The sequence below is a fragment of the Haliaeetus albicilla genome, chromosome 4, assembly GCF_947461875.1.
Source record: "Haliaeetus albicilla chromosome 4, bHalAlb1.1, whole genome shotgun sequence".
Lineage (NCBI taxonomy): Eukaryota > Metazoa > Chordata > Aves > Accipitriformes > Accipitridae > Haliaeetus > Haliaeetus albicilla.
The window spans coordinates 37,239,449-37,259,168 of NC_091486.1; the positions used below are offsets into that span (position 1 = coordinate 37,239,449).

The window sequence follows — 19,720 nt, forward strand, 5'->3', positions numbered from 1 at the left end:
TGCTCAGACCTGCAACTAAAATCACCTACAGCACATAACCTGAAAGCTACGTGCACACTCCAGTGGGAAAGCTTAATCATTGAATACGGGTAAAAGATTGATGAGAAATAAAGAAATAAAAGTATGTCCACCAGAATAAAACATTTCAGAAGAGGCAGATGAACTATTAGTGACCATCTAGAAACTAAAAAAAAGAAAAACCAACCCCTAAATTAAACTCTTTCCTCCAAAATTAACTGGATGATAATGGGTCAGTGCTCCAATTTATCTGGCTATAACTACACTGTGTTTAGTAAAAGTGCTCAAGCAAACACTCAGTTGTACAGGCTAAAGCACTCATTAATTGAACGATACTCTACAGACCTTAGAGCACTTTTGGGGTGCAGTGGTCATATCAATAATGCATTTCAGCAGGAGTACGCTGGGGACATGTTGAAGCGGTTCTGAGATTCTCTGTATTTTGCTGCTTCATGACCTTCTAATGTACATGGCTCAGTATGGGCCTCACACTCATACCTATAACCACTGCATCATATTCAACACAAAAAAAACACGCCCCACCACAGCTATTCAGTCACTTGGAGGTTAATCTGCTATAGCTGCCAGTAGTTCAGGTAAGACCCACACCAAAACCATCACATTTTTCAAAATGGGACAAGGAAAATCAGAAGGGTAGAGGGCCAAGTTTGGTTTTTTTTTTTCTTCTCTCTAACCCACCAAGAGCTACAATTTATTTCCATGTAATCCCAATGAGAGGCCACCTCTTGCCTCTTCCACTGTCTTACGTACCTGGCACTATGAACAGTAAATGCAGAATGCTGAAATAAGAAGGTTCATGTGGAAGGTCCAGCAGGAGGATCTGACCCTGTAATCCATCTCCAACTGTCTCATTTCCACATTGTAAACAGTAGCAACTGTGCCCTGAAGTCTGACTTAAGTCTTTCAGTCAGTGGAGACTCTCTTTGAGCCCACATGATGAAGCATAATCACAACCTCAGGGAAGAGAAAGAAGAACAATAATTTGAGGAGGGGAAAGAATAAGGATAGAATGGGAACCTGACAGGATTCATATCTGCACTTGATGAGCCTTAAGGGGCTTATGCATGCACGGACAGGAAAGAACATCACTCCCTAGCCCTGCCAATCCCAGCAAGTCACACAGGATGGCTCTCAGGAGCTACATCGGACAAGAACACACATCACCAGGGTCGTGCCATGCATGTACCACAAACTGCAGACCTGTCAGTATTTTGTTTACAAGAATGCATAATATGCTTACAGTCAGAGGGCAAGCAGAATCATTTGGAAAGTTACAGCAGCTGGTCCAACTGGGACTGGAGGAGGAGATTTTCTTCACATCATCTACAGACAGCTGACAACTGCTTGTGAAATTCATAGCATACGATACAGTTTTTTACCTGACAGAACTGGTGGTGCCACATGTTAGTCCTGTGTTCTGCCCATGAAGCTGTGTTTAAGGCAACTGGTGCTTTTGGAGTGTCCTCCACACACACTGGACTATGCCTGTTGATGTTTATCTCCTAGTCACAAGAACCTGCTCACACTACAGTATATGTGTGCTCTCTCAAAGGTCTAAGCATCATCCCTTCCCAATCTACGTCCCTCCCAAAATGACAGGGCAATACATTCACCAAAGGGGACCCTCTGCACAGACTGTCTCTTCTGTAGGTGTGAAAGGGAGATGTGGGGCTGTATGAACATATGGTCTATCTGTGCTGCAGCCTCAGACATGGTTTGGAAGGACTGCTCTTTCCCAGGGACCCAGCTCCTCTACTGGATGGATCTGGAGTGCCTACTCCAACTGAAAAGATGAGTTACAGCTTGAGTGAAATCTCCCCTACTAAACAGCTGGCTTAGGGACAGAGGGCACTCCTAAAGATTGATTCATTCTCTTGAGCTTTCTAACTTTAAGTTCTCTAGCACATTTGTTTCAGCAAATACACTTTCATATTGCTGATTGGAAAGTTGTGCACATGCACATCCTCAAGCATGTGCTAGCATGACAATTGCTTTTGAACCTCATGTTTTCTCTACAACAACTAGTGCCAGAAAAGCAAAGCAAGAAATGCAATAGCTGCTTTGCAGCCTGCTAAATACAGCTTCTTGTAGACATGTGTGGAATATGACAATTCAGGAGTACACGAGGTGTGCTACAACACCTCTGGCAAGATAGGATTAGGTACGAGGAGCTAGATCTGGTAGTTTCATCCTAGTGAGCACAGAAGCATTATTCAAGTGTACGCTAACCCCTATGGTGCAATGGAAATTCTTGTTCACAGGGTCTGGGTGCTCCTACAGCACACCAGATTGCTAGATCTGTGAATTAGGAATTAAATGCAATATTGGGAGTAATACAGAGGACTCATCTGCTCTGTCACATTGTGCCTCAAATCCCCATTCATATAGAAGGATATAGTGAATATAAAAATATGCAACTTTCAAGATGACAAAGTAACCTGTGCTATTTTTCTAAGTTTGACATGCCATAAAGTTTATTTTGAATAAGCTTTCCTCTCAGATCTTTGCCTCTGTCTTCAAAGACTTCATCTACTGAGCTAGTTCACAGAGAAAGCATGCTATAGATCCCCAGTGACCCAGATAGTTGCATTACAAATCCTGAAACTACCTTTTTCTCAGCCTGACAGCAATTCTGTGAATGTTTTTACATATCAATTAGCCTTTGATGACATATCACCTGCCAAAAGATTGACAGAAGTAATGAAACTTTAACAAAACAAGTAAGAACTGCAAAAGCTACCATCTTGCAACAGGTAGCTTCCTGCCATCATAGATCACTCTTGCTTCCTGCCACTTCTCAGCGTGTAACTGTGGGTCCTGCTTCTGTGAAAGCTAAAACGCATTTCTGTGCTTGTCTCTCTCAGTTCTTTATAGTGAAAGTTACTGGCAACACAAGTTTCCTGAAATCAAGTTTTCTGAAGTGTAGAGCATGATGCTTCACAATATATTACAAGCTTCAATAAAAGCAAGCTTTCAACTCAGGAGAGCAGCCTACCTCTTCAAAACTCCTCAGTACCTTTTTGTTTATAGCAGTTCTCTTTCTGAAAAACAGAAAAGTACATCTTTTTTCATCTGTGCTTGACCACGGAAAACCGCAAACTCCTCTTTTTCTTGTGTTAGCAATTGAGTGACCTAAATCATGGAACACATAGACACACAAATGAAACTATCTGTGAATATTTCTTTTTCATTACTCATTTCTGTCTGGAAGTGCAAATGCTTTATCACCTCTCAGTGTCTTAATGCCCCTCCTGATATTTTGTTGCACTACTAAGCCTTAGATCAGCACAGAAAGCTAAGTCACTTAAGAACATCAGCTCCAATAAACCAGTACAAGTCTAAGTCTTACATTCTTTGTCTACTTTCTCACCTAGGTGAGAAACCATTGTTGCAAATCCCAGAGGCTGAGAATGCTGAGAAGACTGAAGAACAAATCAAAGGACATTTTCCGAGCTTATTTCCATAGGTGGAGTTAGTTGCTTGCATTAAGCCATTTTACATGTGTGTGCATGTAATACTTTAGGAGTTCTATTTCATAAAGAAAGACTTATTTTTCACCAGATCGAAAGTCAGCTTTCCAAAGTTTCATTAAGGTTCTTCATGTAAGAAGCAGATAGATTCCCAAGAAATGTTTACATCTGATACATCTAAAACAAATCAAGAGTCTTATTTTAAAGACTGCAAACCATCTCCCCCATGTCCAAATAGAAAACAATTACTATAATTTAACCCATAAGCTTTGACAAGTTAAAAATAAACCTTTCCCCTGACACCGATTATATTCCAATACCTACTGGATAAGAAGGTTGTGTTGCTGGCTGTATAAAACAATTAACCCCAGTGCTGATCGGAAGTCCCTAGTTAGACGGCCCTGACTTCTTGAGCAGGAACCCTATCCTACGTAATCACTCAGTCATGAAAATTACTAAATTTCCTTCTTTATACGAATGCTACAGAATCTCCTACACAGCTTTTAACTCCTCACTCATTTTCTTGGGGTCTGTATCTGACCACAACAGAAGGTCCAACACAGAACTGGATTTATTGCTACCGTACTAATCCCCTATTCAGTGACTATAGAGACAGTAAACCGCAAAAGTTGTTCCATCAAGCAACAAACAAGCCAGTCACACAGCACTATGTAAGCTTTTTTTTTTAAAAAGTGCATCATTATGTATTATCACCCAAATTAACAGAACAAACTATCAAAACCAAATGCTCCTCTAAATACCTAAGTACCACCTACACACCAATATACAAGTCATTAGGAAAAATATTTCACTAATAGAAACATTGAAAAGAAAGATTAGAAAAGCAGTCACACAAGGATGCGTCCAAGAAATATTTCTGTTCCACTATCTCAAATAAAAAAGAAGCATGAGAAAGTTACCTCCTCCTTGAATGATTGGGAAGAATAAGACAACATACAAAAGAGTTTAGGAAAATCTTCACTAGGTAACTCTTGTCTAGAACACTGCTTCACATTAGGTAGCAACTCATCATCACATGCAAGCAGATAGTACAGAGAAATGGGCACAGAATCAAATTCCACAGGCAGCATCCAGACAGCATAATTGTCTCCAATAGGTACAAAAGTAATCTCTTATTTTCTTCTGGGTTTGCCAACAATCACATATTTATCTCATCAGTCTCCACAACCAGAATTAACTGCATAAATACGCACAGTGATTCCAATTCTCTCCTCTCCTTTGTTCAAGACCACTATTTGCTGCTACTGCTTTTTAATTTCACCCTACAAAAATCAAGCTAATCTTCCCATCGTATGCAAAACCACCTGCCAAAAAAAAAAGGCAAAATAAATTTCTTTTTCTCTGAATTCTGGAATGCGAGGCAGATTGGGAATGGTCTATAATAAATACCATGGTAAGTATTTTCTTGTTTGTGCTGGGATTACAAAAAGGTATGGACAGTACCCACAGCATAGAACATGCAGCTATACGACAAGAACTTGAAGAAATAACACCTATTTTAAAACATACTTCAAGTCTAATTTAAGGTCTCAATGTGGAACAAAGATTCCAACATTAAGATGCTGTATGTCATCCTATGTGCTGCCTATACATAATGCGACAGCTTCTATTTGCACAACTGCTGTTTTTTCCAGAAGAATCTTGTTCATTCAGTATAAGTCAGATCTGCCATAGAACTGATGGAGTTAAGTATCACTTAATCAATTAGCGGTCTCTGCTCTGTTTACTGCCCAATATCTGCATTATAGAGAATAACAATGCACCACATCCAGAATATCCAAAGCATCCATGAACTTCAAAGAACATAACCCTTACCTCCTGTAAAGAATGCATCTCAATAAAAATAAACAAAAGGGAACAAGGAAAACAAAAACAGATTTGCCTGGATCAAAGCCAGGACTATAATATACTGAATTCTGTGCTCAAGCTCGCTGACCTCAATGCTGCGTATTCAAAGCTGCCTGTGACTTCTCTTCAATTGTTTCTGCACACCAGAGTCCAGATTTCTAAACTGCCACGCAGAAAATGGAAAAACTCACTAAGAATAACAAGGAACCAAGACAGGTTCTCCACTTCAGCAATCACCACCCTAACCAGAGAGGCCCATCTCTCTCTCCCCAAATATTTTTTTTTTTCTAAAATTTGGAAGAATAGCTACATCTATTAGATAACATGAGTCAGAGTAACTCAATGAACCGAGTCCCTCTTATGCATGTCTTCTCTGCCTTGTCTTTAGAGTTTACTTAGTTCTTTTGGCAGTGGTAAGTTTTTTGTTGTTTTTAGAGAGAAGCAAGAAGGGATGAACAAAAAAATCCTATTTGGTCATGATTCAGTCATTCGGCAATTCCCTTCTCCCTGCTACATTTACATGTCAGCAACAGAATCCGCATCCCAAACTTTTATACACAGCTGTGCTGACTTTAGCATCTCTTCTCAGACAGCATAATAATTACACCGGCAGAAGTCTGTTAATCCAGGAGGGAATTGATCTGTAAAACTGTATAATTAGCTTCGACAGAACAGGGACATCGATACAGGAACGTCAAATGAGAAAAGGTTACGAACTCCAACCTTAGCTCTGCACCTTCCCTGTTTAGGAAGATAAGGCTCCTTTGCTCTAGCAACACTGGGGTCACAAACACACAGCATAAATCCAAATTCAGCCAGACTCCTCCTTACCTCCAGAAGCCACTGCCTGCCTGGCAGTTCCCAGCACAGGACCTGCAGCTGCTGCAGGAGTGGCCTCTTCAAAGCATTCCCCCTAGGGATTACTCTGCTGCCAGTCCTCTGCTGGAAAGGCAACAGCCATTTATCCTGCCTACCTTTCAGCTGTAAACCATCAAAAGATAATTTCATGGAAAAAAACATTGGTACCTGCTAAATATATGCCTGAAATCAGGCTCTTCCTTTTTAAAATTTAAAAAAATATCATACAGGAAAAACTACTTACATGCTTTACTGAAAGGAAATACCACACAAAACCCCAAAAGTGCTTAGCAGCTTCTTCAGAATAATAAAAGTTTCGTAGCAGTGATTACCTTGTCTTTTAAAAAGATTAATCACTGTTGGCTTTTTTCAATTTTTTATGAAAGAAAAAATTAATCAAGATCATTTAGAAAGCCAGCCAAGAAGTGAAATAAAGCTTTAATTGTATTTAAACATACCATAAACAAATGCTGAGGATCAGCTCAAATGATAGTTTTTAACATTCATAAACTGGGATTGATCATGAAAGCTGTGTACTATAAGACACTTTCAGGACTCTCATACCTCAAAACCTATGAAGCATAATAAGCAAATAAAAGAAAGCAACAGCAACAACATCAAACCAGTAGTATCAGCATCAAATTGTTTGGTACCAACAAAGATTTTGGCCAGGGCTGAAGGCAATAAGGTAATGGAGCTTACTGAAAAGAAATCAATACCTGAAACGAAAGAGGTTCATTGAATTACAAAACCTGCCATGTCCCCACCCTTTTTTTTTTTTTTTTGGCCACACAATTTTTCATGAGCAAAATGTTCACTGCACAAGTTAGAAATGCTGCCAATGCCTTTTAGTGGGGTTTACTGGTGATTAACGGTATATTCCTCTAAAAGCATATGAAACAAAATAATGAAAAATCACCAGTTCAAAAGGAAAAACAAGAACCAAGCTGTTCATCAAATATCCTTTTTTAAAGTCCTATAACTTAAACATTTGGAAAGGGGAAAAAAAAAACCAAAAAAAAAACCCCAACCACACAAACACAAACCCACACAAGAAAGAAACCAAAAAGCAAACGAAGACATTTTAAGAGTATATCAGGAGAATTTAAGAGTGTGTTCATATTCTACCAACCAAATCTAGTTTCTTATTCTACATCTTTAAGAAGTTACAAGTAAAGACCATAATTCAAGATCTTTGCTTATATTTCCTAATTAACATAGATATTTTGGCAGCTTTGTAAATTGGGTTCACTTCATCAAAATATTAACCATATGCCTGAAACCAAGACTGTTTTATACCTTCTTGAAGTCAACTGGAAATAGAAACAGGAATATATGTTAAAAATGAAACATATGCTCTAGTGATATGCCCAAACGGAGCCTTGGTGCTAAAAGGTCTTAAATAATTCATGTTTGAAACCATTTTGAAATTCTTTGGTGAAAGGCAATATGTCAAGAATAATACTGGTTTTATCCTAATTTAAGCCACTAAGACTTCAGAATATACACATATTTTTTAAACCTTATCACTTGCGCCAGTCCTGCAAAGGGGTAACCTCATGCATTTGACTGTTAATAGCAAGGCCTAATACTGAAATCAGCACATTATTTTCATCCTGTCAGCTGCTGGATAAACGACATATTTCCTCATTCTGCAGAGGAGATGCAAAAACTAATGAGCTCACCAGCCCCATCACTCATTTGACAGACTTAAGACACTTGCATATGTATCAGCTGCTTTTTATTTATTTTTATATTGATATAAATATATACAGAAATAAATATATGGTTTTTGGTTTTGGGTGGGTTTTTTATGTCTATTATACACGTGTCTTGCTCTGGTGACTCCTGCCAGCAAACAGGGAGTTCACAGAGCCATGCTTCCCCAGAGACCATTTGCCTGGCACTTGAGGGACCATCTCCCGCTAGGTCAGAAACAGGCTACACGATTACTGGGTTGTATTTTTCACCACGCCAGTGACACGCTACAGCAGCTGCATACAGATCTTCTGATACTAAAGATGGATCCTCCTCGCCCCGTAGCAGCCGCCACGGCTCCGCTACCTGCTTCATTAAAAACGTAGAGGCTTAGTTTTCCCTTCGGCAACGCCGCCCGTCCCTCGCAGGTACCACGACACCCCGGTTTCGCAGGCTAGCAGCCACTACGCAGCACCGGGTTCAGCTGACGCGGCCCTCTGCAGCCCGGCGGGGAGCAGCTGAGGAGGACGCCGACCCCCCGCCCCGGCAGGAGAGGGACGCGGCGGGGCCGAGGGGACCCCGACGGCGCAGCCCCGGGGAGGAGAGAGGAGAGATCTCCACAGGGAAAGCGGGAAACAGGGGTACCCGCCCGGCGGCGGGGAGGGGGGGATGGGGGAATCGGTACCTGAGGCCGCCGCGGCGGCGGGGACGCCCCCCGGCAGCGCCGCCCGCTGCTGCTGCGGGCGGGTGGCGGCGGCTGCGGCGTCGACGGGAAGCGGCCGCCCCATCAGCAGCAACAGCAGCAGCTGCAGCATCGCGGCCGCCAGCCCCAGGAACAGGGAGGAGAGGCGCCCGCAGGTCCCCGGCATGGCGAGCAGCCCGAGAGCAGCGGAGGCATATTGCGGGCGAGGACGCGGGCGGGAGGCCGGGACCAGCGGCTCCGGCAGCGGCGGCGGGACTGCGGCAGCCGCCGGCCGCCGAGCCCTGCGCCCGCCCCGCCCCCCGCACGTGACGGGGGCGGGGCCCCAGCGCCAGGCGGGGCTACGGTGTCGCTGAGGCGAGGGCCGGGCCGGGGACAGCGGGAGGGCGGCCAGACGGGATCCTTCTCCGTAGCGGTGAGCGAGCGCCCCGGCGGCGGGGAGGGGGGCGTCCCCGCCGCCTCCGGTCCGGCCTCGAGGCCTCTGCGGAGGACGTGGAGGTGCGGGCCAAGGGCTTTCCTGAGGAGCCTCCCCGTTAACGCCTGACGGCGACGGCTGAGGCGTGCCGCGCGCCCCGCGGCCGGCCGCCTGGCAGAGGGGCGAGGGTGAGCCGGGCCGGTGAGGGGAGAGCGCGGGACCTGCCGGCGCTGTGGCCTCCAACCGAGTTACCGAGGAAATCCAGCCGCGCCGCGTTGGCTTTCTTTCAGCCCTGCGAACTGGCAGCACTTCGATCGATTCTAGCGCCTCTTGCCGAGAGTATTAAAACGCATTTGGCAACCCCTGCGCAGCACGTCACGCTACGGGGCAGACACTTAAGATTGCCTTGTGGCAACTCGAAAGTCGCCTTCACTCAGGCGCTGGTAAGCGGCAGTCAGTGCAGCGATCATCGTATATGAGTACTATCTCCTAAAGCTTTGATTCTACGCACGGGCGTGTCTGCCTTACTGACGTGTTCATTCACATTAACAGTCCCGATGCCAAGCATTACACATTTTTTAGAAGTAAGGATACACATAACAGGTAAAATTGGAATGCAAGTACAGGCACAACCCAGGGTGGCATCATGGAAAAATTACTAAAGTTGTTCACAGCAGGTAAGACTGCTACACCTGAGCAAAGGCAGCACATCTGGACAAATCAAACTCGCCCACAGCACGCAGGCATCTGCATGGTTGACAGCTAAACACATACTAGGAGCACCTCACAGTGAATTTCACACTAGTGTTGATGAGCGTGCCCAAGCCGTGATTTCATTGAGGCAAACATCTCATTCATTCACTAAGTGCTACTGTAAGTAAGCACCTCAGAAACTAAGACTCAGTTCTGGAGCTTTAGAAAGCAGGCATTCTTTATTGTAGCACTGGATGCACGGGGGATCGTTCCGCCTATCGTGCATACCAATTCTTTCAACAGTTGAGATTATATACAAAATGGATATACATATTGATGATTTTTCTTGGAAATAATTAACATATTCATCTGAATTCCAGGATCTCATTAATATATGTAAATGTCCTTGGTGCAGGCACACTCGAGATCGAGATTGTTGCTGGTCTTCAGGCGGTCCTCTGGTGGTCTTCAATAGTCTTCCTCACTTGTCCGCTAGTTGACCCTGTTCTAGTGATTCTACACAGTGCGACACCTTACATGTTTGATACAACTTATCCTAAAGAATGTTCGTTAGTAACTCTACTATCGTATCTTTTCTTGATTTACATTCTTTTGTCGCAAACCATATTGACACTCTAAGCTAAGTTATCTGAAAAAGGCCTAAGGTTTTTATCTTCTCAGGGAATTTGCAAGGTTGGCCAGAAGTCATTTTCTCTGGTCTCTTATACATTTTGCAACATACAGGATTTCTTATACACCATTCTTATCCATTTCTTATCGTCAATATAACAAAGCCACTGTGTTCTTTTCTTAACACAAGATGTAAAACATCTTGTGTCATAAAGACTTTCAGAACTGGATGATACTACATTTTCAAGGTATGTTTGAGTAGTGAATATAAATTTCTTTGAAAAGTATAAAAACACTTTATTTGCCTTTTAATAAAATAAAGATGACCCAAATTAAAATCTTAAGACATAACATATTAGGCCAAATTCTGTAGTTTTCAGATCTCAGAAAATGTCTTCAATGCAAGAGGAAAAGGAAAGGAATAGAGTTACAAACTATAAAGAAGTAGAAATTTTCCCATACTGAAATGAGGAACTGCTAGGTTACAGTGCACATTTTCAACAGATCTCTTAGAAAATCTAAAGAAAATACAATATATTTTTCCTTTTGATTTAATGTCATTCCATACAGACCAAAGTAATTAATTCATTGCCATTAACAATGACTTCAAATAGATTTTGGATTGGCATAGAAAATACAATTTACTTTTATCACAGTTGCTGATAGTTGGTTGGCACCTTTTGGGACCGCCCAAGAATGGACTGACTTCACCCACTCATGCATTATGAATCATCGCTGCCTGCCAAATAATGGTGCAGTGGGAAACATACACTCTCCTCAGCAGGTACTCTTCAATACTTTTCTTGAGAATAGTTTGTCAGTCTCCCTCTTCATCAGCACCAAAAAAAAACCCCATGCCATGAAAACGTTATTTCATTTGACAGGACCTTTCTTTTAAGTAAGCAAAAGAGCACAAAAAACTCAGACAAATAATCATTTACTTGATGTGGAACTCTCCTCCAGCAACTCATAAGGAGGAGAAATTCTCTCTTTTGTTTAGAAAAGATTTGTTCAGTGCCTACTTGCCTAGTTAACATCTTCTCACCCAGCTTCCTATTTCAACCTTTTATTTGGGCACTGCAAAGAAAAAGAGGCTGCTTCTGCACAGCCTCTGTTAAGAGTTGAATTCATTTTGGAATCCCTGCAACATTGTGTGTTCTCAGGTGGAAGAAAGGGGTGTACAAAAAGCTAGTTAATGCTTTAAGCAATTTGCTTCCTTTGTTAATGAATTTGTCTGATGAATGAGTATGTGGTATTGAGGAAGTGTGGATCACATACACGTTCATTTGCAAATGTTTGTAGATTTGGGCTTTTAGAAAGATATAAATCAAGTCTATTTAGGGAGGAATAGTTGAACCAACTTGGCAGGTGCAACATTTTAAATTAATGTTGATGATGTGAATATGCACAATTACTTACTTATAAAGTTCTGAAACAAATCTGTTAAATGCGTGATAAAAGTTTTACTGAAAACAGCTCCAAAAGGGGAATAACATGTGTTTTGAATTGTTTGTACTGCATTTAGATAAGTTACTGAGAATGGATTAGAGTACACAATAACATCCATTTCAGAAAAAAAAATCATAATCAGGATTATGTTTTCTTAACCAAGTTTTCTTTGAAAAGAGATAAAAGCTGATAATAAGTAATTTATTTCAACTACCTGAGTATTTACTAGAGGAAATATGTCCAGCAGTAACTCCTGCAGTTGCTCACACACTATTCGAACTTAAAACAAGTTACAACCATCGTCATTAACCACCGAAGGTATGTAACACATGGCATCTGATATTTTTTCAGGGACTCAAAAGTGTGTACACAAACAACACAAATATAAACGTAGAGAGATTCTGCAAAACTCTCTGAAAACAGTAACACAGACATGGTCTGCATGTGAATTGTAAAGACTAGTAATGTGGTATTTTACTGTCTTTTTTTTTTTTTTTTTTTGCTTCTCACATTTGGCAGATGCGTGTTGTGCATTTGTGTCCTGCAAGCTTAGTCTTAGCACATCCTGTATGTCTGCCAAGACAGGTAATGATTCAGCACCAAACTTTTAGGTTTATCAGAAAGATGCAGTAAAACAGACTGATTGTAAAACACCTTGTGAGAAGATGGGCTGCTGACAGCACTAACCCTAATTCTTTATGTATATGAGAATATATCGATGAGATTTTCATACAAATACTTTAAAAAAAACTCTTCAATTTTTCACCATGTTCTTAAAATTACTTGAACTGGCAATTAAAAAATATATTAATGTACTAATATGTAATAAAATATTAATACATTAGTAATTAATTTACAAACTCACTAATGATAAAAGCATACAATGAAATATCATACATGGATGCAAAGAGTCTGAAACCTAGACAATGTAAAGCAGCATAACTCAGGTGGAGGCAGTGGAGCTGTGTTGATGTAAATGACCTCAAGACATGGACCATTATTTTGTTTAAGCTGGTTAGGGCATAAGATGGAAATTTGAAAAAACACTCTGTTGCCTTGTTGCTGTAATGAGACAGCTGTTGTCACTAATTTCTCAATAATGCATTAATTTGCAACTGCTAAACAGATGTAGCGATCACTGTGCTGATAACTAAGTGAAGGTATCTTATTTAACAAAAACTAAGCCTGTGCTGGCTGCAGTGTGTATTGAACAAATGGTAAGAGTTACGTTTTGACTGCTGCTGTGATGTTTCTTATGCACATTAGTTGTAGCTACTGTGAGGTCAGTGAAAGCTGTTAATTAGAACACATATCTGTTTTTCATCTTTTCAGTGTCCTTTTTTTTATTATTTTCTTTAGGCTAACACATTCTCCACTAGTAATCCAGGGAACTCAGTAGTTCAGAGTTTTTCTAAAGGGTTTACAAGGACCAACATTTATTTCTAAATAGGTGTTCTAGCAGTGTAAAATAAATGTGTATGCCTTTACTGTGACACAAATATTTACTGTCACCACACTCCCAAAGATGAGTATGACTGTTAATCAGGAAAAATGTAATACTAAGATAAAATTAGTCTAATAATACAAGAAAAGAAACAGCACATCTCTGAGAACTTTCCTAACCAAAGGACAAGAATTAATTTTCTACAGTGATGTGGCAGCTACAAAATCTGACATACTATTGTTGTTACACAAAAATTTTTGTAGGATATCAGTTTTCTGGTGACAGAATATAATTTGTGACTAGATCCTCTTTCTTGCTTGTGATAACAAAATTTTTTGACTCAAGGTTTAATATGTGTCACTTTAGCTGAGAATGTAAAAGTTGTGTAAATGTGACCTTTTCATATTTAGTTGATAACTGTGGATTACAAACACATACAATGAAATATTTTCAGGTGAATTAAATGCATTATAAAAAATAGCCACAGGATTAAAAAAAAAATAAACAAACAAAAAAAACAACCAAAAAACCACCCGAGAATTTCTGTTAACCAAGAGGTATTTTATTCCAAAATTCTAAGTATCAGAATCAACTCAATACTTACGTTTTTCAGTTTATCCAATCATAGTATTTTGAAATTATATACATATATAGAAAAATACAACCTAATAAAATCAATCAGATTTGAATTAGGATGAAAAGAATGAGTTGAAAAGAAAACCATAGCTTAACAGCTATATATTTGTTATCAGTACAAAATTACTGTGCCACAATACCCATTTTTTTTGCAAGATCTATAATTTATTAAAAATAAGGTGACTTCAAATGTATATTGCTTTCCTTATATGTACCGAAGACCTTTGAAACAAGTTCAGTTACTGAAAATATTCCCATTTATGTTACAAGTATTTACTACATGACTAAGAAACCCAAAATGCAGCACTCCCATTAGTACATTAATTTTCTGCTCATGCGAACAATGCTCTACTGATTTAATGCACGAGCAAAAACAAAGAAGGCAAAAACATTATATTACGAAGAAATAAAATGTTACATTTTCAACATATTTGTATCATAGCAAATACAGGTTTCCTTCATGGACTAGAAAGATCCACCTAAACCTGTAAAAGTTTTTTGAAGATTCAAATACTACAATAAATCTTCATTTACTTTGCAAAAGCCAAGGGTCAAGTTATTCAACCTCAATGCAGCATATCTGGAGAAGGTCATTGCATGAAAGGTTAGACTTCCCGTGTTATATTAAAATCCTACACACTGGAAAAAAATAGACCAAAATACTAAATACCATAATCACATGAAACAGTAGTAGTACTACAGACTCAAACCCATTATTGTATAGTCTCTACTCAAATTTTCCACAGTGGACTTAAAGAATATTGTACCAATTCTCAATAACTCAAGAGTTGGTAATGGATACACTTTAGAATAATACATCGTTTCACCCAATGTGGGTGATCAAAAACTTTCTATACCATTCATTTATCACCTCAATTTAACACACTGGTTTTGTTAATGTCCTTAAAAATATTGACCACTGCAAGTCAACAAATGCTACATCCCTTCTTAGGCAAACAAAAATAAACAGACAACTTGGCAGTGAACTAGACCTGATCATGTTATATTGCACTCGGGAATTAGAAGCTAGAGATTCAGTACCTAAGAGTTCAGATCCCACTCAAGTCAATGAGAGTTATTAGAGCTCAGCGTATAATCATGATCCAAACTGTGGGATTTGTTTGTGATAGAAGGCCACTGCTAACAGAGAACTAATGGGTTCTTCCCATCTCAGAAATAGACAAGCAAACAAAAAAATCATCTCTGCTTTAAGGCTCATCTGTGGTCTGCCACCACCTTTTTATTTTTTGGATTTCCATTTTCCTTTTATAAAATCCTATTTTTCTTTTTTTTTTTCTCATTAACAGCCAGAAGCATTGAACACAAAGGGTCACATTCAAAGCCAGTTGCAATGAATGTCAGGTTTTCTGTGACTGCATTAGACTGTGGAATAGGCCTTAGTCTGGACTGGAGACAAAACCTGACTAGATTTCCACCAGGGTAATGCTGCTCTGTGACTATTTGTGAGGGTGTAGGAAAAAATACCGCAGGGCCTATGCCAGGGTAACCAACAGCAAAATTGAACGTTGCAAAAATCTAAGTGCAACATGAATCCTTCAAATCACCAAGAACATGCTGATTATAGCTGAAGTATTTTCAAAAATACCCGTGAAAGTTTACATTAAAGACTATTTAAGCATAGACACAAGTTTAGAAACAACTAAATATTAAAAATCTTTGCTTCGAATAAATGTCTTATAAAGGAAGAGCATATATAATGAACTTTTGTAAAGTTTCTGCAAGCATTATGTGAATCAAAGGTCAACGTGTAAATCAAAATTTAAAACAGAAAAATGGGACAAATAGAATTACAAACTTGATACCAATAGCTGCAAACATTTCCTCAAAGATTTCAACTTATGTTGAAACGTATTCCATATTTGACTTTGCAGTCAGCTTTTGTTGTTTAAGCATATCTCCACAATTTGATAGTTTCTTGAAAGAAATGTAAACCTATAAATTAGGTTCCTTGCTTTATGTTTTCTAAATATTGTCAAATACAGTAATAGTTAATATGCATTTTGTAATGTAATTCACTTTTTGATATTGATCATGAGATGCTGCAATAATTGCAAACTGGAGTACTTAGAGCATTTCATATTTCATTATAAAAGATACAGCTCTTTTAGACAATGAAAACATTTTAAATAATTACATAGCTGTTGATTTTATACTCATAAAAAATACACTTCTGAAACATAACTCTCGAAAGAGGACTAATTCTCTGTTAATGTATTTTTTTTAGTGCTTGCAGTACGCATTTTATGCACATCAATTTTGACTGAAGGGCATTAATTTCATTCCAAAATACATTTTTTTTGAAATTTCTTTAAAAGTTTTAGCATCATCCTACAATATTTGCTGTAAGAATACATCAATGCCTGTAAGTCAGTATGAAATTTATACTGGCACAAGTACATATATAACCTGTAATCTTATTGCTGAATCTAGAATGTGATATCAAATGTCTCCTGCACCCCCATTCAGGATAACATCCTGTTCAGAATCTTCCTGAAACACAATGGTACTTTAAACTGAATCTGGGGTGTTACATCTATGTTCACTAAGTAACCTGTATACTCCATTTACATATGCTACTGGTTTGTTTGGTTTTGGGTTTTTTCTGTTTCAGTTTGTTTTGTTTTTTTTTAACCAAACTGGAAATTAGTGGACATGGGAGAAGCAACTATTTGCTTTTACTCTCCAGGAGAATGCAAGAAAATAAAAATCACTTAAATAAGTCTTACTTTATGTAACTTCAATAAATGGAAGAAACATTCCATAGCTACAGTAGTTGTACCAATAAAATGTACCTTTTCATCCTGAAAATCAGCAAAATGAGAGTTTCCAGTTGCCACAGTAAAATTAAGATGCATTTAGCACTGATATTGGTATCCCTTCCACGTGAGTTGAAGAGACCTTGATCATGCCTTTTTTTTTTTTTAAATTTTCATCTCTTTATAATGCCTAGACATGCAAGTAGTCTAATAAATTTCAAGTCAACACAGTGTGTACATGTAATGAAAGCACACATGTAAGAATTAGAGCTATAATCTGTCTGACAGTCTCTTAAACCTCTTAACCTACTAAGATTAAGACTGGGTAAAAACAATCTCCTTGCATAGAGATAATCAGCTGACAAAGTGTGTGAACTAGAAGCCTGCATAAGTAACTGAAACTGTGTTTTATAGAAGTCACATTCTGAGGCCAGGATCAAAGCCCGACTCCTGATTCTTTACTACACTACTAGTAACAATACTAGAAGTAAAGACAAAAATAGAATGTTGGCCACACTGAAGACCTTGAAAATTCAGTGAAAGTGGAATTATGCCCTATGACCTCTCATATAAACTAATTATATCTAAACAAATTGTCTAAAACAAAAACATGTAAATGGATAAATATGCAAGCCTATATCTGATATACATACTGGCCCCCACAGAGTTTGTGCTGTCTCTCTTAATGACTCAAATGCCATCACGGTTCAGTGAGTAAGAATGGACTTAACAACGAAAGCCTTTTGTGAATTTTAAATCTCAGAAAGGATGCAGAAATGAGAGTTGAATCAAACTTTTAATTTCAGATACTTCTGGGTTTACTAAGCATTGCAGTATTTATGGGGGAGATGCAGCTTTGAACAAAAACCCCCAAGATACAAAACCAAACCAAACCAGAGATTTTGTCCTTTTAAGAGCTTGTCTGCATAGAAATCTCACTGGTATAGTTACAGTAGAAGTCTTCCTTTCTGTATGTGGCTGCATACAGGGAGTTTATAGTGTAATTTATTCCCTTTTTGGAATAAAGAATAAACAAATCTCATATAAGGCACCTTTGTAATAGTTTAAGTATGTCCACTCTAAGATTTGTGCAACACAGCTACACATGGTTGCAAGCCAAATGACCTCCTAATTTGCAGTTAAATGTCTACTGAAATGCATATAGACAATGTTCTTTTGTTCTCTTGTAAGAGTAAGAAGCTTCATTTTACCACACCAATGCTGAGGGAAATAAGAATGACATAAACCCATGGCTTTAAACCACTGAACTTTTGGTATGTTTAAAAAACAACAACGAAACAAAATATTTAGTGTCTTTTCTGGTAATGAAATGTATTGAACATAATGAAATGTCTTGTGCAATGAAATGAAACAAGCCAAATCAACCTTCTCTTCTTAAACCTTTTTGCATAGCCAGCTATACTCTACTTCATTTGATAAACTCACTGTTCTCTTAGGGCAGGTTGCAAGGCAGGCATGAGTGTGGTTAAAGTACTGATGTAATCTAGATAACATTTGGCTGGCAGATAGTCCAGTTTAAACAGTCCCTATATTACTCCATCCTGCACTTGGACATAGTCAACCACAGAATGTGAGAATTAACAAGGGCTTCCTTACAATACTTCAGGTAACCCTGTCACAAAGTATTCCCTCCATTGTTTTGCCAGAAACGGAAATTCAGCCCGAGTAGTATGCAGCCTTAACTTCAAACCCTGTGGAGGTTTGACTTGTGAACATACAGGCTATGGCTTTTCGCAGCAGACATGTCTGTTGGCAGCCACAGTCCAACACCTTGTCCCTGGCAGTACCTGAATGGATCCATGCTGCCAAGAATTCTGTGGAACACCTGGATCCCGCTCCGTGGAAATACACGCCAGAGTCTTTGGATCTTGCCCAGAATCTTTTCACTATGTCCCATAGAAACTACATAATCCCCAGCTTTCTACTGTTCATTTCCATTTCTGTAGGCTCAGTCCCTACAGTAAGAGATCTAGGGCCTGGAGAACAAATATTTGTAAAGTCTAGAGGGAAACCACTGGACAGATGAGTGAGCAGGAAGGGGAACAGGCATGCAGAGTAGCTATCAGATGTGAATGATTCCACCAAATAATCTCTTCCATATTTTTTCAGCAGAAGGAAAATCATCAGCAGAGTTAATGAGTCAAAGAATATTATTCAGTTTTGTAAAACAAGCCATGTTCATTTTTTTGTACAACTAGCTTTCAAGAGCTAGGAAATGAAATGTAGTGTACTCCAACAAAAATCAACTGAAACTAAACGTGTAATCCAGCAAATATCTATGCAGGCTGTTGGCCTCAAGAGCAAACAGAGAATCTGTGTAGCAATTCATATAAAGTCGGTCCGTGAATCAAAAAAAAGATGTCTCCTGTATCCCAATAAGCAAAATCACAGCACTACATATTACTTAATTTTTTCACACACAAATCAGTGCAGATACGTTAGTCACATGTATGAACATAATTAATACAAAAAGGAGGATTTAAATATATTGCTCTTATTTTGTACATGCTGATACCTTCTGAGACCAGCAGCTTTGCAGTCATGAGTGTTTTTTGCTTAAGGGGGAAGCCAATATTCGTAACCAAGATGAAGGCGTTTTAAAATTTCATAATGTCTTACAGATAAAACTCTGCTTAAGCTTCTGATGTTCCTTCCCCGTTCTCGTGCGGTTGCAGTTGTTCTCTTTCTTGTTCTTCCTGAGGTGGTCTCACACGTTTGAAAAAGCCCATCTGTGATTCAGAGAACAATAAAGAAATTGCACTGTGATCTTCAAAACATAGACACATCCTTTCTCTCTCCTTCTTGATGAGATCTTAACTGATTAGGGGTTTTTTCCCTCCTCTCTTTTTCCTTATTTTTTACTTCAAAATCCAATAAATACCAGCTGAAAAATTGAACTGAGTTGAAAATTGAATTGAATTGAACAGCACAATCACAGACATCCTCTTTTATTCAACTTCCTCCTGACAAAGCTGAAAAGTTTTTACAGTTATCCAAAAACTTAACTGATTCAGATGATCA

The 19,720-nt window shown here is 39.1% G+C and overlaps 2 protein-coding genes across 2 annotated transcripts in view; both read right to left on the reverse strand.

The window, feature by feature from the left end:
- Window positions 1-8,907, reverse strand: part of FAM171B (family with sequence similarity 171 member B) — a 32,842-nt gene extending 23,935 nt beyond the window's left edge. Inside the window, exon 1 of the mRNA XM_069781933.1 lies at window positions 8,620-8,907. Coding sequence (XP_069638034.1) covers window positions 8,620-8,803 — 184 coding nt within the window. The 5' untranslated portion in view covers window positions 8,804-8,907. The remainder of the gene's footprint in view (window positions 1-8,619) is intronic.
- A 5,137-nt stretch (window positions 8,908-14,044) lies between these two features.
- Window positions 14,045-19,720, reverse strand: part of ITGAV (integrin subunit alpha V) — a 51,184-nt gene continuing 45,508 nt past the window's right edge. Inside the window, exon 30 of the mRNA XM_069781934.1 lies at window positions 14,045-19,428. Coding sequence (XP_069638035.1) covers window positions 19,333-19,428 — 96 coding nt within the window. The 3' untranslated portion in view covers window positions 14,045-19,332. The remainder of the gene's footprint in view (window positions 19,429-19,720) is intronic.